At 43.6% G+C, this 27,404-nt stretch overlaps 1 protein-coding gene across 1 annotated transcript; it reads left to right on the top strand.

Annotated features, from left to right (window-relative positions):
* LOC100382940 (uncharacterized) lies at positions 1-26,262 on the top strand. Its single transcript, NM_001321951.1, has 3 exons — positions 1-377; positions 25,518-25,659; positions 25,806-26,262. Exons 1-3 carry the CDS (start codon positions 14-16, stop codon positions 26,020-26,022), a joined length of 723 nt encoding a protein of 240 aa, NP_001308880.1. The 5' UTR covers positions 1-13; the 3' UTR covers positions 26,023-26,262.
* Positions 26,263-27,404: the final 1,142 nt, after the last annotated feature.

Raw genomic sequence — 27,404 nt, forward strand, 5'->3', positions numbered from 1 at the left:
AGGAGCCCAGTCAATGAGCTTAGCACTTCTCGAGGGCTACTCCTCCGCCGAGGAGGAGGACGGCCCCGCCGCCGGCGCCGGCGCCGAGCTAAGCGAGTCCGCTGATTCGTCAGCCGAGGAAGCCGGATCGGACGGCGACGAGGGGTCCGCTCCTCCGAAGTCGGCCTTCAAGCCCCGCCGCCGACCAAACCGTAAGAAGGGAGATGCCGGCGGCGGCGACGGGGACTCCTGTCTGCCCTCCGCTCTGGAGGCCTTCTCCGATATCTCGGGACCACCGGAGTTCTTGAGGCACAGGGTTGCGGAGCCTGAGGAAGGGACGGAGGCCCTCGGTGTACTCGATCGCCGTGGGAAAGAGGGGAGCAAGCTGCCGCCTCCAGGTAAGTAGATTTAAGGATTCAATTGAAGTGGAATGTAAGTAGATGTGTGGACTCAATTGAAGTGGAAAATAAGTAGATTTAAGCACTTGATTGAAGTGGAAACTGGAGACTACTATTGTTTATTGATCGCTGGGTTAGGAATGGTGTGTGCTTATCAGACTTGCATCGACCAAATTCCATGGTACGCTCTCCCTGTTATTTTGGTAAAAGGTAGAGCCATAGATGTCGATTAGATTTCTACTAACTAGTAGCGCACATAGAAAGTTGATAAGCGATTTGTTGCTGCAGGCAAGCACCTGAAGAATATAGGGACCTGTTATCCAACGCTCAAAACTAGGTTGCAAAGGAACCCAAAATGAGAAATCAATAGTGTTGGACTGTTGGTCACTCATTCTCGATTGCTATACACAATAAAAAACAAGGCAACACAATATTAAAAAGTTAGACAACTTTCGTCACGAAGAAGTTATCCATTCAGGATAACTCCTTCGGAGGCGAAGATTAAATCTTAGGTGAATAAATCATGACTAGGTCAGTGCCCGTGCGTTGCAACGGGGACATATAATATCTCGATAACTTATATATGCACATATGTGTTATATAGTTATGAGATATAGGATGACATATATGCGAGCTGTCCGGGATGACATCGAAGAGAAACTTGGACCTGTGACGCATGGACACTCACCTAGTGTATTATATAAGATAGATCAGTGCCCGTGCATTGCATCTGGAACATATAATATCTCGATAACTTATATATACATATGTGTTATACGATTATGAGATGGATGACAACATTCGCGAGCCGTCCGTAATGATATCAAAGAGAAACCCAGGCCTGCAACGCACAGGCACTCACCTAATAGTGTATTATATAAAATATAAAAACCTAAATGTCAAACAATATTATTTGCTAATCCATCTTACCTATATAGTGCTTTGCATCTTTCTTTGATGAGCGATGTAGCTCATATGTTCATATCCAGCTATTATACCAATGCACCATAGTTGTCAGCTGAAGGGTGGTCCTTAGAGCCACTATCATATGTTGACCTAGCATTTCTACCATACACTGGTGGTGGTGGTCTGGTGGATTGGAGGATTTATTTGGTTCTGCTTTCTTGATCTCCACCGACAAACAAAGCAAATGACCTAAGCCTGGTCAAAGTCCCTTCCATTAATTACTATTAATTTAATCAGTCATGGACCAATAGAAAATTGGTTTGGATTTGTGAGTGCGGTGAGAGGAAAATAACTGATGCATAATTCGTTAGCAAGTAGATTTAGAAGTATAGAAAAATGAGAAGACACTTTGAATGAATTGTACAATAGGAATATAACATGCATATAATCGAATGGCATCAATGAATGCGACAATTCAATGTGAAGCATATAACTTAAGAAAAAAACACTATTCAACTGGTGCAATTCAAAGGTTCTTTGATCAATAGTTGACCTTCTCAATGTTTGTGACAGTAGATTCTTAAAGAATGTCAGCATATCCACTGGATAACAATTGGCATGCCCGCTCATGTGTATTGTAAAGATTGTCTCTCACACCACCGAGTATAATGCGATATGGCTTACTCGAAGGAACCTTCTTCGAGAACTCTGTTACAGAGGAAACAATGGTTAATAGGAATAGCCAAGTTTAGCAATCTACCATCTAAAAATTCTGAAACAAAAAAACCTAAATGTCAAATAATATTATTTGATAATCCATCTTACCTATAAAGTGCTTTGCATCTTTCTTTGACGAAGCGATGTAACTCATATGTTCGTGCCCAGCTATTATACCAATGCACCATAGTTATCAGCTGAAGGGTGGTCCCTAGAGGCACTACCATATGATGACCTAGCATTTCTACCATACACTGGTGGTGGTGGTGCATTGGAGGAATTATTTGGTGTCGCTTTCTTGATCTCCACCTACAAACAAAGCAAATGACCTAAGCCTGGTCAAAGTCCCTTCTATCAAATAAGCATGATTTCCCATGGAATAGCATAACTGGTGACTTGCAATTGAAGAATGCATTTTCCTTTTGTTGACATTACTTTACATATTTTACCGTAGGTAAAAATGGAGGGGATGACCATTTGTGCCATTTCTATAAGGAACTGTAGACTATCTTCGAACCAACAAGGTCAATCATATTTCCATTTGTAACAAATCATCTACAACTTGCTCAGATTGAAAAACTATAGATCCAAAGTCTCGAGAATGTTTGGTCTCATGATCAAACATAATCTAGTGGTCTACCACAGTCCCATATCTTGCAAAGAATATATTGAAATCTTCTGATCAAGGTTAACAAATAAAACATTCATCAAGGAAAAATCAATGTAAAACAAAGCTGATCCATCATGTGACATACTGATGTTACCTTCTGTTAGTGTCGAGGGAAGCCCACCAGCAAATATCTTTTTAGTCTTGAAATCCTTAGAGGTAGACTACACTGATCCTTTTGGTATGGTTCTCTTAATCTCAACTTGGGAGTAAGCAAAAGGAAAGTATTACATATTTTTCAAAGTGCCCCCGGAGAAAACCAGGGATGAGGCCGGATCTAGGTGAACGATACATCTAGGGGGAGGGAGGAGGAGTGGTGGGGGCGTACCTAGGACGGACACGACATCCAACACAGTGGAGTGGGCGCTGGCCGAGCTGATCCAGCATGCGGACGTGCTTAGGAAGGCGTAGCAGAAGATCGACGCCATCATCGGCTGCGACCACAACCGCCTGGTCTTCGAGTCGGACCTCCCGCGCCTCACGCCTTCGAGCTCATCCCTTTCGGCGCCAGCTAGAGGATCTGCGTGCCATCCTCTCCATCGCGGGCACCACAACAACAACATAGGCGCTAGGGACGGATAGGGTTCCGGTCGGCTCGAACGTAGGGGGTCGGGATGACAGCGTAAGAAGAGGTAGGAGGTGAAGGGGCAGGGCAGAGCGGGTAGGGTTCTGGTCGGCCCGGGGACGCATGGGCGGCGACACGGTTGGGGGCGGGCAGTTGGGCAAGAGAGACGACGAGAGGGAGGGGCGGGGAGGGAAGAAGAAGTAGTAGAGACTTCGTCGTCGCTGTGCGGTTTCTTTGGAGTCGTTGTTGTGCGCGTGAGAGCCAAAAGGAGACTTGGGAGAGAAACAACGTTCAGCTGTTAAAATAAAATAAACGACCACCATGTAACACAAAACAACTGTAGGTGGCTTGGTTAAGCGTGGGCTCCTCCAGAGAATTGGTCAGAGTTCGATTCCTGCTGGCCACATATTTTTGCTGCGCGGGAGGGAGGCTACGGCTGGTGGTAGAACAGCGAGGGGCAGACTACCCTTACAACCTTAATAAGTAGTAAGTATAGACTTCGTCGTCGCTGTGCGGTTTCTTTGTAGTCGTTGTTGTGCGCGTGAGAGCCAAAAGGAGACTTGGGAGAGAAACAACGTTCAGCTGTTAAAATAAAATAAACGACCACCATGTAACACAAAACAACTGTAGGTGGCTTGGTTAAGCGTGGGCTCCTCTAGTGAATTGGTCAGAGTTCGATTCCTGCTGGTCACATATTTTTGCTGCGCGGGAGGGAGGCTACGGCTGGTGGCAGAACAACGAGGGGCAGGCTACCCTTACAGCCTTAATAAGTAGTATAGATTTATATTAGTATGAATAAATGGATATGCAAGGAGTATAAAAGAGTTTAAATATGAAAGTTCAATTTAGATATATCAATAACATGTTCCCCTTTTGTAAATTAACTTTACAATTGTACCTTCGGTTCTTCAGAGAGAATTACAATGAAGGTGATGTAGAGAGAGAATTACACAGCGATTGTCCAATCCACCAAAATGTACTTTATGCAGTGCACTGTTCATCTATTTATAGAAAATCGTACAACTTCATGCGAAGTTACACTTATGCCCTCAAGAATTACACACAAGATTTACAAATGGTACGAGGATAACATTGTCTTATGCCTTCAGTATTCATGATAACACCTTCTCCTTGCACCACCTTCCCATTGTTATTATGACGAAGTTACCTTCGTTACTCATCCATCGTTCTACACTGAAGGTGGTCTGATTCTGAAGCTTCTGCAATGCTTGACAAATATGTTGATGACCAATGGTTAGTCGGTGTTTTTGAGGACATTTGAGAAACGAAGGCCCCCAACAAACAGGTCTAGTCTATCCGACTTTTTGAGAGTTAGCTACTCCCTCTGTCCTAGAATAAAATTTGTTTTGGCTTTTTAGTGACTTCATACAATACTTGATGTATATGTACTATATATGTATCATTCATCTGTTAGAATGTGTCCTCTACACTAGCCGGTTAACAGTAACCGGGATATGGTTAATCTTAACCGTCTAACCGTGCCCCTGATTGGGAGGGTTATCCTAACCGTTTGTTGCAGCCCCCGGTCACACGACACAATATAAATAGATTAAGGGGGCCGACGGGTTTAGCTAATGCTAATCACTCGACCACAAAACCCTAATCGACATACTGTGAGGAACTGATCCCCTAAGTGCTCGGAGTGACCGGAAGAGCTGTGACTATCTCAGATCTCCGTCGCCCCATTGGGAACGAGATCTAAGCTTCCCCCTGCAGGTGACTGGAGGAGTTGATCCATCGCCGATCAACGACGGGAATCAATCTCCTCGCCACACACAGGGAGATCGAGGAGGACGAGGATGCGGGTCTTCGCTGCAAGACGCCGCAACGATGGTGGCCAGGAACATCAACGAAGGTATGTGTACCTATACCCCTCAGTAGAATAGATCTACTCATCATCGAGGTATTGTAGATACGGATTGGTATTCTAGGGGCTTAGGAGTCGATCCTAGGCACCATAGATCTTTGGTTGTGTCATAAACACATTTTCTACGAACTCTCCATTTAGGAATGTTGTCTTTACATCCATCTCATGGAGCTCTAGATCAAAATGATCAACAAGTGCCATAATGATGCTGAATGAATCTTTTGTTGAGACAGGTGAGAAGGTGTCATGGTAGTCAATGCCTTCTCTCTGTGTGAACCCTTTGGCCACAAGTCTAGCCTTGTATCTTTCTACATTCCCTCTGGAGTCACGCTTGGTCTTGTAGTTCCACTTACATCCTATTGTTTTGGCTCCTTGGGGAATGACCTCTAAGTCCCAAACTTTATTTATTCTCATGGATTCTAATTCATTTTACATGGCCGATAACTATTCGGATAAATTTACGTTTACGCTTCTCATAGCAACTTCATATGTAGTGGGATCACCTTCTGTATCAATGTCCTCACTTATATAAATCTCACCACATCCTGTGTCTTCTGTTGTATATACTTCATAGTCATCAGGAATCGCAGATTTTTTGTTCCTCTGTGACCTCCTGAGACTTGGTTTGGGTTCCGGTTCTACCTGGGGCTTCTGCAATGGTGTGTCACTTGGCGCAACACTACCACTGTATTCTGAACTTTCCTGTGCAACCGGCTCAGGGCCAAGATATGTAGAAGGTGAAGCTTCTTTATCTGTAGTAGTTGCATTAGGTGATGCAACATTTGTAGCAGGGGTTTCACCCACAATCAATATGATTGTTGGTGGGACCACTGTGGGTATCGAGAAGTATGGTTCTTCAACCATCGAAAACTGGACATACGTCCTCTTTTTCTAAAGGTCAACCTCTCTGAGTATCTTACTCACCTAGAACATGTCATCCTCTATGAAAATGACATGTCTGGTTTCTATAAACTTGGTTTGTCTGCCTGGGCAGTAGAACCTTCGATCTCTCAGGGTAGCCAATAAAATGGTAGCTAGTGATTCTCTCATCTAGCCTCCCCGTGCAGTCACTACAGGAATTCACTTAATTCCCGTCGGCCTGAAACCGACGGGAATAAGCCCTAAACCGACGGGAATAAGTAATTCCCGTCGGTTTAGGGCTTATTCCCGTCGGTTTCAGGCCGACAGGCGTCCCTTGTCGGGGATAAGGTTATCCCCGTCGGCGGCCGACGGGAATAATTAATTCCCGTCGGCTAGATAGTGGCCGACGGGAATTAAGGCTAATTCTCGTCGGTTTTGCTGGCCGACGGGAATTAACTGGGCCGACGGGAGTTATTAATTAATTCCCGTCGGCCCTACGTGGCCGACGGGAATTAACTGGGCCGACGGGAGTTAGTAATTAATTCCCGTCGGTTCGACCATAGCCGACGAGAATTATATGGGCCGACGGGAATTACTGTATACTGCTACAAAAACATCACTAAATTATGTCACTATTTCTGCACACATAACATATATCAAACATAATATAAATCACATATAACAGCCACATTACAAACACATGTAGAGATACGACATCCACAAACACATGCATTTAGACATAAACACTTGCATTTATAATTAAAACATCCACCAACGTGTACGACATAGTATTCAAACATAACATCCACCAACATCAAACAACGAGTACGACATAGTATTGAACATAACATCCACCAACGAGTACGACATTTCAAACATAAGATTAAGTGTTTAGAGATAACCACCACTTGGGTGGTTAGAGCTTTGACCGCTGCCGCCTTCACCACCAGGAGGAGGGAACGCGAAGAGCGAGTCAACAAATCCAGTCCCTACTGCTGGATCAGACCCACTGCCACCCGCTTCAGGCGTAACCTATGCAAGTTAGCAAATATCAACACGTTAAATGCAAATATCAAAAAGTATACAAGTGTATAAATTAATGGAGAGTTATCAAACGTACCCTATCTCCAGGTGCAGGTATATGTGTCGTAGGGGTGGTGAACTGTGGTGGTGGAACTGGTGTGTTTGCAAATTGGCTCCATTGTGGTGGCGGTGGAAAATTTGATGTCATGCCCTGTTTCTGCATTAACTGTTAAACACATATGTGTTACTACCGAAGATGTTGTATTGAAATATAATAATTTAGAGTTCGAATTATGTGTACTCACTTGATACATCGCTTGGTTATGTGCATTGCAAGCCTCCATAAATTCGCGTTGTTGTCTCATCTCTTCACGCATCCTCATAATCTCCAACTCCTGCTCGTTCGGTCGACGAGAGCATGAGCTACGGGAAGATGAACCCGTCCTCTGAGATCTCACCGACGACGAGTCAATAAATCCGTCGAAGAGTGCGTATCTATAAGTTATTCAAAAAATGTGATTACTGTATAATCAATTTAGTGTCAACCATATAATTTCATAAGTTAGAGCTTACCGTCCATGCGCTTTGCCACCACCACTTGCGTACACCACCGAGGGATCCACCGGTTCATGGCGCCAGTCGAAGTCAGGGCCATGGCGACGAACCATCTCCTCCCCATATGCCGCCTATACATCATTCACAACCTTACAAATGCAGGAATTTATATACTTTGAACGTTTGAACTTTTGAGCCAAAACTCACCAAGCGATCCGTGGCTGTCTGGCTGCAGAGCTGGTCAGGGTTGTTCGGGTCTGGTCCTTTGTGGCCCTCCTGGTAGACCTCAATGTCACTAGGCTTTTGGCCACTCGTAGCTTCCTGTATAAACAAAAAACATTCATAAGCAATCGTATTATTTGTTGATCGACATAGAAAGATCAAACTTACCATTCTTTTAGCTTTTCGTATCATGTCGTCATCGCCAAACTTGTGGTTAGGATTGGTTCCTCGACATTGTCTGTGATGCGCTGACGCTTTCTGGAAGCCTTCGGAAGCCCAATATCGACACCAAGCATAGTACGCATCAGGCACGGGCGCCATCCATGGAACCATCACCTGCACACACACAATGTTACATATTATATCAATCACAACAATAAATATAAAGGGTAAAACAAATTGAATACTAACCTCACGATATTGATCCTCAGTCAAATATATCTTTGCGGACCCTTCCTTTTTATTCAAGGGGCCTGCTTCTTCTGGATGCTTTTGAAAATACAGGTTTGTAGCCTGAATTCTCGCATAGTATATGGCATCCTTCACCAGCTTCTTTGCATTGTTTTGCAAGACACGTTCAGCGTGCCCCATGTAATCCTCTCCGTCAGGCAACCGATATCGAAGCTACAACATAAAGAATACAAATACAATAGTATAAGTCATAGATTTACCATATTAAGAAACATAACAAAAATAATAAAGAATTCATACCCAAAAGTCATTACGCACAAGTCCCTGTCTGTCGGTGTGGTTTCGTTCCTTTTTAAACTTGTACTCATCCCAGGTACTGACGAGCACCTCATCCTCGGTATCACCGTTTGACACCTTCACTGTACCAGGGTAGTGAAGGCGGCAAAGAGAACCCAACGTAAGGTTAACCTGAGTGTGGTGTCCCTTGCCGTCGAAGGACAGGTCCTCCCAATTCCTGCATTACACAAAAACATTAATAATACACATAATAGTTATATGAGATAAGTTAATATATTACACTCACCGATCTCCATGTGGCATGATTAAAGTCCTATCAGCCTCTCGCTCTATCGCGTGACGAGGCTTTACTGAGTGGCTTTTTCTTGAGCGACGTGTGCGTGTCGCTGAAGAGCCTCCCGAGCCATCATCCATCGGGTTGTCAGCCGGTTCGCCCTGTTGGCCCCACTGGTCCCACGCCTGTTGCTGCTCTCTCTGGTGGTCCCATTGGTCCCATGGCTGGTGATGCTGTGCGACCTGGTCCCATGTCCCGTGCTCCACCTCCTCATTGTGCTGCTCAGCCTCATTGTGCTGCTCCTCCTCAATGTGCTGCTCCTCAGTGTGCTGCTCATCCTGGTACATACAACTCAAGATTTATTTGTAAATATGTAAATAAATTTATTTGTACAAGATATGTTACCTCATCTCCATGTACCGCGCTCAACAACTCTCGACGTCTGCTGCTGCTCGAAAAACTGCCCTGAAAAAGGCCCAGGCCCTTGAACAACCCTTTCACTGACTTCTTTGATTTTGGCGGCATCCTGCATAAAAAATAAGAAATTATTCATTAGTGCATCAAAAATGACATAATACTTAAAATATAAATGGCTTTGTCGTTTGTCTGAAAAATCGAAAGATCACTACAAGGAGGCATCTCTCGTTCATCATCATGGTACCTTTTCTTTCGAGCAAATACATTATGTTCTTCTGCAAAGTAACAACTTGTGAAGTGTGCTACCTCCTTAAGTTTAAATTGTTCCGCAATACATCCTTCAACTCTTGCCTTATTGCCCACCATTGCTCTAAGCTTCTTTAAAGCTCTTTCTATATGAAACATCCACCTATACTGAACAGGACCACCGACCTTAGCCTCATATGGAAGATGTATAAAGAGATGCTGCATAGGATTGAAGAAACCCGGTGGAAATATTTTTTCCAATTTGCACAAAAGCACTGGTGCCTCTTTCTCCAGCTGTTCCATCACATCTCTTCTGATTTCTTTAGCACACAACTGTCTGTAGAAATAGCTAACTTCAGCTAACGTTTTCCACACAGCTTCTGAAATGTATCCACGAAACATTACAGGCATGAGCCTCTCCATAATTATGTGGAAGTCATGGCTCTTCAGTCCATTCATCTTCATTGTCTTCAAGTTCACAGATCTTCTAAAACCAGCGGCATAACCATCGGGGAATTTAATATCCTTCATCCACTTCATCACTTCTTTCCGTTGCTTAGATTTCAGACAATAGTCAGCTTTTGGTTTGCCTCCGTTTTCTCTAAGCACCAGGGTTGGACGATCACATATCACTGCTAAGTCCATGCGTGCCTTGTCATTGTCTTTCGTTTTATCAGGGAAATCCATGCATGTATTTATGAGGGCTTGGCAAAAGTTACTCTCTTGATGCATGACGTCGATGTTGTGCATCAAAATCAATGACTTAGCATAAGGAAGCTCCCACAAGCCACATATGTGAGTCCAGTTATGCTCCTCACCAAAACCTTGATACCTTTTCCCACTCTCGTCTAGGACAAGTTTCATATGCTCTTCTATAATTTCTATCCCACTACGTCGCTTGGGCGGTCCCTTCGTGACGATGGTGCCCTTCCTAAATTCCTTTCTCTGCCTTCTGAAGGGGTGATTGAAGGGTAGAAAACATCTATGACAATCAAAGTAACATATCTTGCCACCAGCACTAAGACGAAAACAATCTGTATCTTTAGCACAATAAGGACACGTCAATCTACCATGCACGCTCCATCCAGAGAAAATACCATACACCATAAAATCATGAACCGAGAACAGATATGCAACACGAAGATTGAATTTCTGCTTCTTGAAGCAGTCATAGGCTTCCACACCTTGTCATAACTTCTTTAACTCTTCAATCAGTGGTTGAAGCATCACATTGAGGCGTACGCCAGGATGCTCAGGCCCAGGTATAACAAGACATAGGAACATAAACTCATATTTCATGCAAAGAGCAGGTGGAAGGTTGTACGGTATGGCAATGACAGGCCAACATGAATACGACGCAGCGGTCATATTGAACGGCGTGAAACCATCAGTTGCCAAGCCGATACGAACGTTTCTTGCATCGCTGGCAAAATCTGGATCAAATTTGTCAAGAACCTTCCATGCATCACCATCTGACGGGTGCACCATTAACCCATCTTGTCTGTCCGTACAATCTTTATGCCACCTCATGTGCATAGCGGTCTTCCTCGAGAGAAACAAACGTTTCACTCTAGGAGTGAGAGGCATGTACCGAAGCTGTTTATGTGCAACCTTTGTCACCACCTTCTCCCCATCTTCATTTACAAGCTCCACGTACCTCGACTTCCCACATTTTAAGCATTTCTGTTCTCTGTCATGTTCCTTCCAAAAAAGCATACAGTTGTCTTGGCAAACATCAATCTTCTCATACTCCATACCAAGACCTTCAAGCAATTTCTTGGACTGGTACATGTCTTTGGGCATCTTATGACCCGTAGGAAGAACCTCGCTAATCAAATCCACAAGCTCCTTGTAACAATTAATTGAGAATGCAAACTTGGACTTGATTGACATCAGTCGGGTCACGAATTCCAGTACGGTCACGTCAGTGTGCCCGTGAAGAGGCTCTTCTGACGCTTTGAGTAGGTCGAAGAACTTCTGAACCTCCGGTGTAGGTGAATCATGATGATCTGGTGCCAGTTCAGGCTGCAGATCCTCAAGCATCTGGTCCATCCTATCAACATCATCTTCACCGTCATCAACTTCTACTTCTACTGCTCGTTCAACATCTTCACCATGGAGATACCAGACCTTATAGCCTGGCACGAAACCATGCGAACACAGGTGTAGTGTGACCTGCCTCTTGGTGTGGCTCGTCATATTTCTACATTTATTGCATGAACACCTAATATTATCTATTTGTGACAAAGCAGCTGCATGGTCCAGAAACATCTGCGTCTTGGCAAACCATTCACTTGTGTGACATCCACCCTTCTTGAAACCTTCATACATCCAATCACGTCTATCACCCATTATTGCGGCTGTGTGTACGAGTAAAGAGTGCGTGTGAGACAATCATGTTTCTACACGTCACACATATATACATGTTATGGGCCTAAAGCCCATTAGCTAGGGCATTATGGTTAGGTTAGACGCGACCACTGTTCACGCGAGGTTACTGTAGCGCGTGAACAGTGCCGGCCATATAGGGTTTGTTATGTTGCTTAGCTTTTAAGTTAGGGTTACCTCTCTATATAAGGAGGGGCGCATGGTGTTAGTTGAGATAAGCAAGAAGAATAGATCAGGTTTACTCCTAGGGCCTCCTACGGGAGGGCTGAGTACCGGGACTATCTTGCGAGTGCATCGCAGTTCACAACAAATTGGTATCAGAGGCACTACGCGCGCATCGCCACCATGGCCGGCGCGCACGACGATCTTGTGACCTGCTCCGCCAAGATGGACCTCATCCTCGAGCAACTTGCCGCCATCAATGCCCGTTTGGATTCCCACGACGCTCGTCTGGCCAAGCTAGAGCAGGCGTGGGTCAGCCCCTCTGCTTCTACCGCGGGCTGCCTGGGCGCGAGCGAGGGCGGCCTGGGCGCGGGCGGAGGCGACCGAGTCGAGGACGATGGGGTCAATGGGCTGCAACCCAACACACCCAGGGAGGTGGAGGCGGCGTTCTACGTTGAGGTGGCTGTGCCACTGCTGCAGCCTGCCTCCGTGCTTGTGGAGGTCCAGGCGTGGCCCGACTACGGCTACGCACGGATCTGTTCGCCCAATCTGCAACAATCGGCCGCCATGGTGGCCCAACATGTAGGGGCGCTGCTGCAGGATAACCCTCCACGCCACAACTACCAATCCTTCGCGCTGTGGCCATCAATCTTCTGCACCACGGACAGCCATCTGCTGCGTCGTCGCAGCTGTGGTCGACGTCAGCCACCTTGGCCACCGCCACGGCGTGGTCACCTGAGCTACAACACCGGAGGGTGCCATCGACCTTCTCCAGGCGCAGGGAGCCCTCTGCGCCACCGCAGCCGCGTCCGTCATCGGTCGATCTGGCCGCCGACGTGTCCTCCTTCGGTAGATCCGACCAATTTTTTTCTAGGTGAATAAAAGACTAAGTCGAGATGTAAAAGACTTAGTATTGAGTCATTAAGTGCTAGTTTAGTATGGGTCAATTCTTCTTGACTACAGCTCGCGGACGAGCTGTTTTTAAGGAGGGATGGAATGTTATGGGCCTAAAGCCCATTAGCTAGGGCATTATGGTTAGGTTAGACGCGACTACTGTTCACGCGAGGTTACTGTAGCGCGTGAACAGTGCCGGCCATATAGGGTTTGTTATGTTGCTTAGCTTTTAAGTTAGGGTTACCTCTCTATATAAGGAGGGGCGCATGGTGTTAGTTGAGATAAGCAAGAAGAATAGATCAGGTTTACTCCTAGGGCCTCCTACGGGAGGGCTGAGTACCGGGACTATCTTGCGAGTGCATCGCAGTTCACAACAAATTGGTATCAGAGGCACTACGCGCGCATCGCCACCATGGCCGGCGCGCACGACGATCTTGTGACCTGCTCCGCCAAGATGGACCTCATCCTCGAGCAACTTGCCGCCATCAATGCCCGTTTGGATTCCCACGACGCTCGTCTGGCCAAGCTAGAGCAGGCGTGGGTCAGCCCCTCTGCTTCTACCGCGGGCTGCCTGGGCGCGAGCGAGGGCGGCCTGGGCGCGGGCGGAGGCGGCCGAGTCGAGGACGATGGGGTCAATGGGCTGCAATCCAACACACCCAGGGAGGTGGAGGCGGCGTTCTACGTTGAGGTGGCTGTGCCACTGCTGCAGCCTGCCTCCGTGCTTGTGGAGGTCCAGGCGTGGCCCGACTACGGCTACGCACGGATCTGCTCGCCCAATCTGCAACAATCGGCCGCCATGGTGGCCCAACCTGTAGGGGCGCTGCTGCAGGATAACCCTCCACGCCACAACTACCAATCCTCCGCGCTGTGGCCATCAATCTTCTGCACCACGGACAGCCATCTGCTGCGTCGTCGCAGCTGTGGTCGACGTCAGCCACCTTGGCCACCGCCACGGCGTGGTCACCTGAGCTACAACACCGGAGGGTGCCATCGACCTTCTCCAGGCGCAGGGAGCCCTCTGCGCCACCGCAGCCGCGTCCGTCATCGGTCGATCTGGCCGCCGACGCGTCCTCCTTCGGTAGATCCGACCAATTTTTTTCTAGGTGAATAAAAGACTAAGTCGAGATGTAAAAGACTTAGTATTGAGTCATTAAGTGCTAGTTTAGTATGGGTCAATTCTTCTTGACTACAGCTCGCGGACGAGCTGTTTTTAAGGAGGGATGTAATGTTATGGGCCTAAAGCCCATTAGCTAGGGCATTATGGTTAGGTTAGACGCGACCACTGTTCACGCGAGGTTACTGTAGCGCGTGAACAGTGCCGGCCATATAGGGTTTGTTATGTTGCTTAGCTTTTAAGTTAGGGTTACCTCTCTATATAAGGAGGGGCGCATGGTGTTAGTTGAGATAAGCAAGAAGAATAGATCAGGTTTACTCCTAGGGCCTCCTACGGGAGGGCTGAGTACCGGGACTATCTTGCGAGTGCATATGGTCAATTCTTCTTGACTACAGCTCGCGGACGAGCTGTTTTTAAGGAGGGATGGAATGTTATGGGCCTAAAGCCCATTAGCTAGGGCATTATGGTTAGGTTAGACGCGACCACTGTTCACGCGAGGTTACTGTAGCGCGTGAACAGTGCCGGCCATATAGGGTTTGTTATGTTGCTTAGCTTTTAAGTTAGGGTTACCTCTCTATATAAGGAGGGGCGCATGGTGTTAGTTGAGATAAGCAAGAAGAATAGATCAGGTTTACTCCTAGGGCCTCCTACGGGAGGGCTGAGTACCGGGACTATCTTGCGAGTGCATCGCAGTTCACAACAATACATCTATAGGTAAGTAGTATATAAAACTATATATATACATAAATAACTATATATACACATAAATAACATCAAATTAACATGATATTCATCAATTAACAATATTTGCAAACATCCAATCCATCAAATTAAATTATAATTGCAGAACATCAAATTCATTACCTATAACATCAAATCTATCAAATTGATTAATGCTTGCATAACATCAATTTCATTAAATAATAACATCAAATACATCATATCATATTTACAAAATCAAGTTATAAATAACAAATATCATACATCAAATAATATTAGGTCAAACCATACTAACAAATAACAATATTAAACAAATTATAATCGCATTACAGCTAACTCCCGTCGGCCATAAAAACCGACGAAAATTAAAACATAAATCATTTGTTAAATCAACTATAATAATAGAATTAATATTTACCTAACATCAAGCCACACATGATATTAAAACTAGCAAGTATAATGCATAACTCCCGTCGGCCACAAAAAACCGACGAAAATAATCACATATTAATTCACATTTAGAAATAAGATTATACCTCGACGACTCGAACTTGAACGCGGACCGGATGGCGAGCCCTCGGTTTCGGTGGTTGACCGGTGCGTCGAGGCACTGACGGACGGCGGACGACGGTGGGCTGGGGACGGCGACGCTTGTGGACGGCGACGACTTGTTGAGGGCGGACGGCGGACGACGGGGGCTAGGGGGCGGCGCAGCTCGGGTGGGCCGGGGGCGGTGTGGGGACGCTCGAGGCGGGGGCGCGGGTCGGGGCGGCGTCGCGCGCTCGGCCGGGGGCGGTGGCCGCGTGGGGCAGCGGCGGCGCAGCTCAAGCAGGGGCGGCGGCGCGGCTAGGCGCGCGGGGCGTCGGGCAGGGGCGGCGGCGCAGCGCGGGCCGGGGCGGCGGCGTGGCTAGGCGCGCGGGCGTTGGGCAGGGGCGGCGGCGCAGCGCAGGCCGGGGGCGGCCTCGACGGCGGCCTTGGGCGGGGCGGGGGCGGCCTCGACGGCGGCTAGGCGCGCGGGCGTCGGGCAGGGGCGGCCTCGACGGCGGCCTCGGGCGGGGCGGCCTCGACGGCGGCCTCGGGCAGGGCGGCGGTCGGGCAGGGGCGGCGGCGCTCGGGTCGGGCAGGGGCAGGGGCGGTTTGAGTGAACGAAGAAGAATGAGCCCGCGCGTCCGCGGCTGGGCTCTAAAAAGATTAATCCCCGTCGGCTAGAAAACAGGGCCGACGGGGATTAGTTAATCCCCGTGGGCTTGGGATGTGGCCGACGGGAATAAATATAATGCCCGTCGGCTATTTGGTGGCCGACGGCAATTAGTCTATTCCCGTCGGCCAGAGCGAAAGCCGACGGGAATTACCCTGGCCGACGGGGATCAGTAGAATTCTTGTAGTGAGTATTAAATATTCTAACTTCTGGTGGACAACCCCATATGTGGAAGTAGTTGAGCGTGGGCTTTCTGCTAGTTCACAACTCATATGGAGTTTTAGCCACTGATTTACTAGGAACTCTGTTGAGTATATGCATAGTGGTTTTTAAAGCTTTCATCCATAGACCCAATGGTAGGTTAGAGTAACTAAGCATACTTCTTACCATATCCATTAGCGTCCTGTTATGCCTTTCAACCAACCCCATTCAGTTGCGGTTCACCATGTGTTGAATACTGAGCAACAATACTGTTTTCACTTAGAAACCTCGCGAAAGGCCCTAAGACCCATCCATACTCAGTATGGCGCCCACAGTACTCCCCCCACGATCTGATCTGACAATCTTTATCTTCGAATAGTGTTGATTTTCTACTTCAGCCTTGAACTGTTTAAACTTGTTTAAACCTTCTGATCTTTTCTTAATGGAATAAATATAATCGTAGCGAGAGTAGTCATCTGTGAAGGTTATGAAAGAGTTAAACTCATCTACTATCTTAACTGAAAAATGACCACATATATCTATATGAATAATTTCTAACACTCTCGTACTGTGCTTAGGCGCTTAGCATTTTTCTTAATTTGCTTCGCAAATTTACACATAATGCAATCTCTGCATTGGTCTAAGTCTGTGAAGTTTAGGGGATGAAAAATCTGTTATTTAACGAGACGTTCTATTCTTCCCTCGAAATGTGACCCAAACAATAGTGTCATAATTTCGACGAGGTTTCTCCATCACTTTGTTTTCTTTTCCTGCCACTGCTGGCTGGTTCATTTTTTGGTGTATGCAAAACATTAACAACATCAATGTACGAAAGTAAATAAAGCATATCTCGTCGTACGGCGAAATCAACATCTTTATTATCAAACTGAATAACACATTGTCTATCATCGAAATGACAATGAATGTGCTGATCATCTAATCTAGAAACTAAAATAAGGTTCTTTCGCAAGAAAGATATATAGAGTACGTCTCTAAAGAACAATATAAAATCATTAGGTAAACTAAGATGTATATCTCTAATGGCCTCGACTGCTGTTTCGACTCCATTTGCCACTCTAATTGTTCTTCGGCACTTTGTGAGCCTTTGACTTGAACGGAGTCCCTGTAGAGAGTTGGCAACTTGAACAGTTGCACCTAAGTCAACTCAACAAGAATAATTAGAATATTCTAAGTATAGAGACTCATTTACAAAAGTAACTTGGTCCTTACCACTCTTTAAAAGAAACACATGAATTCATGACACTTCCTATTGTAATGACTTGTCTTCTTGTAGTAGAGGCATGTATCAGCGAGAACTGAGAAGCTGCCTGATTGTTTTGGTCGATTGTTGTTGCTAGAAAAAGTCTGGTTATGTTGCTTACCCTGTTTTTTGAACTTCTTATTTGAGTTCTTATTCTGTTTAGGGATATTGTCTTTTACGAAGTTGATATAGTCTCCAGTCTGCTTCAATCTCTTTTCCTGCTAGACATATTGTGTCAAGAGTTGATATATGTTTCACTTATCAGTGACACTGATGTTATACTGGATGTGAAAAGTTTCAAATTCCTTGGTAGAGACTTCATTATCATAAACACTACAAATTTCTCGTGTAAAGCAAACTCGAGGTATTTGTTTATCTTAGCAACGATGAATATCATTTTCTGAATAAATGGTCTGACATCATTTCCATCGTATTTGGCATTTATAAACTCGGTCATCAGAGAGCAAACATTTGTCGTAGAGTACACTTTATGATGAGAAGCTACCCTCTCAAGGTACTCCTTAACAGTCTCACACTCTAATATGGAACTCATAAGAGATTCCTTGATGCCCCTCTTAAGAATAATCATACATTTAGCATTTGATCTCTCTCACTTGACTCTGTCGATGTTGTATTGCATCTACTTGTGATCATAGTTGGGAGTGCCCACTGTGGGCTTTGTTGGTCTATCAAACCGCAGTGAGTAATCTATTTTACCCACTGTGGTTATCACACCAATATACACCTTAGCCAAGAATGGTAATTACTACCATCTAGTGGTTTCACCTGAACAATCTGGATAATCAGCATAGCAGTATGTGCACCTTTGCAATGTAAAACAGAAAATATTTAGGACATCTTTTATATGGGAAATAAAGCATTAATATGCATGAATTAAATATTCAACGTTGGTTAAATAATAATCATGCCAGATCTATGGGAAAAAAATTCTGGTCACAATTGTAAACCATCATTGGATGATCTAGAAAATATAAACTTGTATAAAATTGTGGTAACAATATTCAACATTGGTTAAAATATTCAACCACAACAAAAAATTCTGAATTCTACGCAATTCAAACAATAATTAATCCACGTTGGTTTCATAATCCACTGAAATTTGCATAAAATATAAATAAAGTACCAAAGTACGCAACAGAATAAAATAGTCCATAAAATTCTCTGTAATTTTCTATAACTGGAAAAAATATTTTAGAAATTTCCTGACATTTCTATACAGTTTTACTAATTTCTTTTACTGTTTTTTTCCAATGTATACAGAATTGTGACCAAATTTTTTTTTCATAGATCTGGCATGGTTATTATTTGACCAACGTCAAATATTTAATTCATGCATATTCTATGATTCAATATTTATTTCATATGTACTAAATATTTTCTGTTTTAAATTTTGCAAACGTGCACATACTGCTATGTTGATTAGTCAGATTGCTCAGATAAAATGGCTAGATGGTAGTAGTTATCATTCTTTGAGAGAGGATATTGATATGATGAATACAGTGGGTGAAATATAGATTACTCAGTGCGGTTTGATAGACCAACAGAGCCCGCATTGGACACTCCCAACTATGATCACAAGTGAATGCAATACAACATCGACAAGGTCAAGTGAGAGAGGTCAAATGATAAATGTATGATTATTTTTAAGAGGAGCGTTAATGAGCCTCTTAAGAGTTCCATACCAGAATGTGAGACTGCCAAATAGTACCTTGAGAGGGTAGCCTCTCATCTTAAAGTGTCCTCTAAGGCTTATGCTTACTATCTGATGATCGAGTTTGTAAACTCGAAATACGATAGAAATGGTGTCAGACCATTTATCAAGAAAATGATATCCATCGTTGCTTAGATAAACAAATATCTCGAGTCTCTCTTACACGAGTAATTTGTAATGTTTATGATACTGAAATCTCTTCCCAAAAAGTTTGAGACTTTTCACATCCAGTATAACAACAGTGTCACTGATAAATGAAATATAGATCAACTCTTGACATAGTGTGTCCAGGAGAAAGAGAGATTGAAACAGACTGGAGACTCTATCAACTTCGTAAAAGACAATATCTCTAAACAGAATAAGAACAAATAAGAAGTTTAAAAAGCAGGGTAAGCAGTATAACTAGGATTTTTCTAGCAACAACAATAAGCCAAAACAAGGAGGCAATTTCTCAGTTCCGCTAGATACCTGCCTCTACTGTAAGAAGACAGGTCATTACAAAAGAAAGTGCCCTGAATTGCTGCATTTTCTTCTAGAGAGTGGTAAAGACCAAATTACTTTTGTAAATAAGTCTTTATACTTAGAATATCCTATTTATTCTTGGTGAATTGAATCAGGTGCAACTGTTCATGTTGCCAACTTTTTAAATAGACTCTGTTCAAGTCAAATGCTTTCAAAGGGCCGAAGAACAATTAGAGTGATAAATGTAGTCGAAGCATCAGTCGAGGACATTGGAGATCTACATTTTAGTTTACTTAATGGTTTGTATTGTTGTTGAGAGACGTACTTTATGTACCTTTCTTCCGAAGGACCTTATTTCAGTTTCTAGATTAGATGATCAGCACATCCATTATCATTTCAAGCGATAGACAATGTGTTATTCAGTTTGATAATAAAGATGTTGGTCTCGTCGTCCAACGAGATATGTTTTATTTACCGTTGCATAGTGATGTTGTTAATGTATTAGATACACCATAAAACGAATCAGCCAACATTGGCAGGAAAAGAAAACGAAGTGATGGAGCAACCTCGTCGAAATTGTGGCACTATCGTTTGAGCTACATTTCGAGAGGAGAATAAAACGTCTCGTTAAAGAACATATTCTCTATTCCTAGACTTCACAGACTTCAATGCAGAGATTGCATTAAGGGTAAATTTGTGAAGCAAATCAAGAAAAATGCTAAGCACAGTACGTGAGTGTTAGAAATTATTCATACAGATATTTGTGATTCTTTTCCAGTTATGACAGTAGATGAGTTTAATTTTTCATAACCTTCACAGATAACTACTCTCGCTACGGTTATATTTATCCTATTAAGTAAGATCAGAAGCTTTAGACATGTTTAAACAGTTCAAGGCTGAAGTAGAAAATCAACACGATTGGAAGATAAAGATTGTCACATCAGATCGTGGGGGGAGTACTATGAGCGTCATACTGAGTATGGCCAGGTCCAAGGGTCTTTCGTGAGGTTTTTGAAAACGGTATTGTTGCTCAGTATTAAACACCAGATGAACCACAACAGAATGGGGTTGCCGAAAGGCGTAATAAAACGCTAATGGATATGATAATAAGTATGCTTAGTTACTCTAACCTACCATTGAGTCTTTTGATGGATGCTTTAAAAACCGCTATGCATATACTGAACAGAATTTCTATTAAATAAGTGGCTAAAACTCCATGAGTTGTGGACTGGCAGAAAGCCCACGGTCAACTACTTCACATATGGGGTTGTTCTGTAGAAGCTAGAATATTTAATCTTGGACAGGAAAAGCTAAATGAGAGAACCACTAGCTACCATTTTATTGGCTACCCTGAGATCGATGGGTTATAGATTCTACCGTCAAGGAAGACAAATCAAGTTTATAGAAACCAGACATGCCATTTTCCTAGAGGATGACATGATTAAGGGAGTAAGATACTCATAGAGGTTGATCTTCAGAAACAGAGGACGTATGTCCCGTTTCTGATAGATGAAGAACCATACTTCTCGATACCCACTGTGGTCCCACCAACAGTCATACCGACTGTGGGCGAAACCCCTGCTGCAAATGTTGCATCACATAGTGCAACTACTACAAAGCAAGTTCAGAACACAGTGGTAGTGTTGCACCAAGTGACGCACCATTGCAGGAACCCCAGATAGAACCAGAACCGAGTCTCCGGAGGTCACAAAGGCACAGAAAATCTGCAATTCCTGATGACTATGAAGTCTATGTAACAGAAGACACATGAAGTGATGAGATTTATATGAGTGAGCACATTAATACAGAAGGTGATCCCACTACATTGAAGCTGCTATGAGAAGCGCAAATTCATTCAAATGGTTATCGACCATGTAAGATGAATTAGAATCCATGAGAATGAATAAAATTTCGGACTTATAGGTCATTTCTCAAGGAGCCAAAACAGTAGGATGTAAGTGGGTTTACAAGACTAAGCGTGACTCCAGGGGAATGTAGAAAGATACAAGACTAGACTTGTGGCCAAAGGGTTCACACAGACAGATGACATTGACTACCATAAAACATTCTCACCTATCTCAACAAAAAATTCATTCAGGATCATTATGACACTTGTTACTCATTTTGATTTAGAGCTCAATCAGATAGATGTAAAGACACCATTACTAAATGGAGAGTTAGTAGAAAATGTGTTCATGACACAACCAAAGGGTTTTGTTGTAAGCGGTATAGAACACATGTGATGTCACTTAAGGAGGTCTATTTATGGATTAAAACAAGTCTCTAGATAGTGGTACATCAAGTTGATTAGTCTATCAGAAAGTTTGGTTTTGAGGAAGACAATTGCATTTATGCGAAATTTAGGAAAGGAAAGTATATCTTCCTTATTCTGCATGTCGATGACATACTCTTAGCTAGTAGTGATAAGGATCTGTTGGCGGAAACAATAAGGTTTCTTTACTCGAACTTTGATATGAAAGGCATGGGAGAAGCCTCCTATGTTCTTGGAATAGAAAATCACAGAGACAGACAAAAGGAGTATTAGGACTCTTACAGAAGTCATATATAGAAAATGTACTAAAGAGGTATAATATGCACAAGTGTAATTGTTCGCCTGGTCCAGTAGTCAAGGGTGATAAGTTTGAGGAATATCAGTGTCCCAAGAATCAGTATGAGAAAAACAATATAAAGTCAGTACCATATGCTTCAGCTATCGGAAGCATTATGTATGCTCAAGTATGTACTCGCCCTGACTTAGCTTTTACCACCGGGATGCTTGGTCGCTATCAGAAGAATCCAGGCATAGATCACTGGAAAACTGTCAAGAAGGCTATAAGGTACCTTCAAGGTACTAAATGTCTCATGCTTACGTATAGAAGATATAGTCCCCTACAAATAGTTTGCTATGCAGATGCCGACTGGGGAGGGTGTAGAGATACACTGAAGTCCACTTCAGGGTATATATTTATGCTCTCTGGGAGCTATTTCTTGGAATAGTTGCAAACAGACAGCGACAACATCGTCGACAATGCACGCTGAGTTTCTAGCTACGTATGAGGCAACTGGACATGCAATATGGATAAAGAAATTTGTATCCGAATTACTGCGACAATGCACGCTGAGTTTCTAGCTACGTAAGAGTGGTTGATAGCATAGAGCGACCACTGAGACAATGATCCAGCGGTATTTTTCTCCCATAACAATAAGTCAATTGGCTCTGCCAAGTATATTGACATTAAGTGTTATATTGTTAAGGAGAAGATTTTGGATCACACCATTGAAGTTGAGCATATAAGAACCCATCAGATGCTTGCGGATCCGCTCACAAAAGGTCTTCCACCCAACGTGTTTAGTAAGCACATAGCCGACATGGGATTAGAGAGTACCTATGATCCTGAATCACAGGGGCTACAGATTGCAACCTAGTAAAGTCTTTTTGTTCTGAAGCAGGGGAGCATGATGTAGTCAATGCATTGGTCTCTATGTGTAAACTTGTCAAAGAATGGAATTCATAAAAGTTTTGAGTGAAAGGTATGTTGAGAACAAGGGGGACATTGTTAGGATGTGTCTTTTACACTAGTCGGTTAACAGTATCCGGTGTAGGATTAATCCTAACCGTCTAACCGCGCCCCTGATGGGGGGGTGGTATTCTAACCGTTGATTGCAGCCCCCGGTCACATGATGCCATATAAATAGATTAAGGGAGCGACAGGTTTAGCTAACGCTAATCACTCGACCACAAAACCCTAATCAACACACTGTGAGGAACCGTCCCCTAGGCGCTCGGAGTGACTGGAAGAGCTGTGACTATGTCTTAGATCCCCATCACCCCATTGGGAACGGGATCTGAGCTTCCCCCTACAAGTGACACAGGAGGAGTTGATCCACCGTCGATCAACGACGAGAACCAATCTCCTTGCCACACACAGGGAGGTCGAGGAGGAGGAGACGAGTCTTCGCTGCAAGACGTCGCCGCGATGGTGGCCAGAAACAACAACGAAGGTATGTGTACCTATACCCCTCAGTAGAATATAACTACTCATCATCGAGGTATTGTAGACACGTATTGATATTCTAGGGGCTTAGGAGTCGATCCTAGGCACCATAGATTCTAACATCATCATCATCTTGTTGAATATGGACGTAAAAATCAAGAGATTAAACGAATACTATTTGAGGATAGAGGGAGTATTTTTCAATACGTATAAAATCTTCTTGGGCAAATTACAGGATCAAGATGTCCAAAGATATGTAGAATTGGGCAAGGAACAACCCATACAGCTATGCTACATCAGGCAACAACAGGAATTGAATCGCACATACATCTATCCATTTTACAGTAGTAACAAGTAGCAAACTGAACATCAGTGCAGCCTATGCTACCCATAATGAATCGCCCATACATCCGTTTAATATGCTAAATAAACAAACATTGTGATAAAAAAATAACTGCAACATGATTGGCGTAAGAGAGATTAAAAATATAGTAAGGCAACCGAAATAAAACATCATCAATAATAGGACATGATAAATTTAGGGTGTTGTGTTGTTGACCATGGTGAACTGCACAACGAAATAATGCAGTGGCCTCATCTCAGACATCATTGAGGACACCGGAGATTTGAACTTAACAAAACTGCAGCTGCACTGTATGTTTGTTTCTTTTGGGGACACGTAGAAGAATTTCTAGTTCTAGATCTGGGCCAACACTTGCAAGTAAAAAACATGACATTAAAGTGAATAAAGAGTAATTTATTCTTGCCTAGGCAATATAAGCGTCGTAGTGAAGTTGATGGTCATCTCCTCACCGTCATCCAACTCACCACCGGTGGCAGTGTCGACCTTGACCAGAGGTTGAAGAACGTGAAGCACATTAGAAGGGAAACAGCGACAATTGATAGAGGAAAGAACAGGGGCACAGATTCATGATGGTGGAGCTGATGCACCGACTGCCGATCGCACCCTAGACTAAAATTTGCTCCCGCGGGAAGTCGAACTCAGGACTTGGGGAGTGCTGATTGGACCACCTACACCTAATCAACTCAGCTAGAGGAACCAACCAATCTGCTAAAACACTAAAGAAAGAGCATGCACATCACATAACCCTCAAGGAAAAAGAACATAGCAAAAGATGCAATAATTCTTGATTCTATTTGTTTGTTTCACCGTTGTGCTTTTGGCCATGTAAACATGGTTGTTCAGCTGATATCTCCTATTGACTGTGTACTATTGTTTGATGATTGTTGTTAGGTTATTGTTACAAGTTGTAATTATTTGTGCGCCAATTATTGGGGCTAGTATAAACTTATCAAGCAAAACCATGATGACATTTTAGGATGATGCAATAACGACAATGATATGGCCTTTGAGCAGTAACTAGTATAGAAATACTTAGGTGGCCTCACCAAGCTAAGTAAATAGGATGTTACTTTTTGGTGTTTAGTTTTATGGTTTTACCTTTACTTTGAAACTTGGCGATTGAAAGTATTTATAAAAGCTGGTTTTCTCAAAATGCAATACACTATAACACCCATCCATCATTCCATGTCCCTGTTAACTGTTCTGTTATTGGTTGCCACAATGCCACCTCAATATTTCTGAGTTTGGCTCTCAGATGACAGTAATGCAGGATTGGTTTCTCAAAACACAATATGCCAGAACATCCATACATCATCCCACATTTCTGTTAACTGTTAAATTATGGGTTACCACCTCAATATTTCTGACCTTGGCACTAATATGATAGTAAAGCATGTTAGTTTTTTTCAAAATACAACACACCAATACATACATCTATCATCCAATGTGCCTGTTAACTGTTCTGTTACGGGTTACCACCTCAATATTTCTAAGCTTGGTGCTGAGATGATAGCAGTGCAAGTTTCATCTTGGGTGCCAGTTATGCAATTTCAGATATATGCTACACCCCTTATGATATGACTAGAAAAATAATATCCAGGAGCTGTTGTGGTGGCAAAACCGCAGTTGGTTACCACAATTGGAGCCAACCCTCCAGGTTCAGTGACATCTGGTTCTGTTGATGGAAAAAGAATAATAGGTGCCGCAAATCCTGGTCCAGAAGATGCAGCTGATCTTCTGAGGTATTATTGGTCATTTTTGTATCCATGTCACAACGAAACAAATATTTTGAAATAGCTTGTGTACATGTTTTACGTGAACTCTAATATATACCAGAATTCCTTAATACTATTAGTGTTCTTAATTGTGACTTCGGCTCATTGTTTAGGATGTGTCTCCAATGTGGTGTACCAAAGACCTACTCACATGGCAAGGGTATGGTTTGCCCTCAATGTGGTGATAGACCGGCGCTGACAAAAGAGCCCGAAAAGAAGAAGGGTTCCACTGTCAAAGACAAGGAGAAGATCAAGAGGATGAGGGGCCAATCGTCGCATGCGTCCTGGAAGAGCGAAACCGAGATGGCTCTTCGACAACATTTCGACTGATAACTAGTTAGCGTGGCCAATATTTAGATGGAGTACCCTGTAAACTGTACGTTGGTGAAACTTTTTTTTGCCCTGTGTAATGTACCATGTGATGGCCCTTGTGCCTCACACAGTCACACTAGGTTCCAGAGAGCCTGATCCAGAGTTGTGTCTTATGTATATGCCTTGAACGGTTTTATTTGCTGATCTGTCAAAACTGAATCTTAGATATCAGATTCCGTGGAATGGTTTTTGTTTGCTAAGCTAGACTGAGCACCGGGGCACGAGGCAATGTGAAGTGTGAGCTGGTTTGTGCAGTTTGCGGAAGGCATACTGGTCACTGCTTCGTCCGTGCAGACTTGCTTGCAACCGCCGACCGCTCGCCTGAGTCCCTGACGGTCGTTCGTCGTTGATTTGGCCGCTCTGCTGTAGCGTGAGTCGAATTATCTTCCTTTATATAGACAAGCTAAAATGACTTGTGTAATTTAAAATAGATCGATGACTTATAGTTCGGAACAGAGGCAGTATTGGCTGTTTTCAATGGATCGTTTAAAAAAGAGGACGCGGTATTGTATATGATACTGTTTGAATAGTGAAGTTTGAAATAAACAATAAGAATAGCTGATACTGTTTGAATAGTGAAGTTTAAAATAAACAATAAGATAAGGATGCGCTGGAGATTGCCTTACGTTTTGATTGGTTGTCTGTGTGGAGCTGACTTAGGCTCTGCAGGTGTAAGTTGAAGATGTTTGGTTACCTGACACTGACAGGTCCAACCCATACGAAATCAGAGACAAGCTGATTGCGTGGGAAAAAGCCGCATCCCTGAGAAAAGGCTGGGCACTAGAATCGAAACAAAATTTTTTGAAACTTTTGTTATATGTATTAGATAAAGAATAGTTTCACCTTAATGTTCCTCATAATTTTACGAACAAAACTGGACCATACTTAACATATTTTTTTTTGGAAAATATATTTTTATTTTTTGTTCTCATTCCATCTCAATCCTTAACCAATCAACCAAACATCATATTTTCGTAGCCCGACTAATCACATGCAACCAACCAAACATACTAAATTACACATACCCAACATTTCTTAAGTGGGCATGTTTCACTGGATACGAGTCAGGCTGGATCATGTGGGTAACCAATCAGACCCTTAGATAAGGTCAAAATAAGTGAAATAGATGGACTATTAGGTGAGTTCAGAATAAGTTGTATAATTTGAAATGGAGAGAGTATCAGGTGAGGTCCAGATAAGTTGAGATGGCTCATCATGATTGTTGCAATGTTTGTACCGCGGGGCCTTGCAAGTATTGTGAGATCACGCGGTCGTATTTGTGGTGACTGCTAATGTATACTTAAGAAAACGAGACCGCGACAATTCAATCGAAATCTCGA

Source organism: Zea mays, chromosome 5 (genome assembly GCF_902167145.1).
Source record: "Zea mays cultivar B73 chromosome 5, Zm-B73-REFERENCE-NAM-5.0, whole genome shotgun sequence".
Lineage (NCBI taxonomy): Eukaryota > Viridiplantae > Streptophyta > Magnoliopsida > Poales > Poaceae > Zea > Zea mays.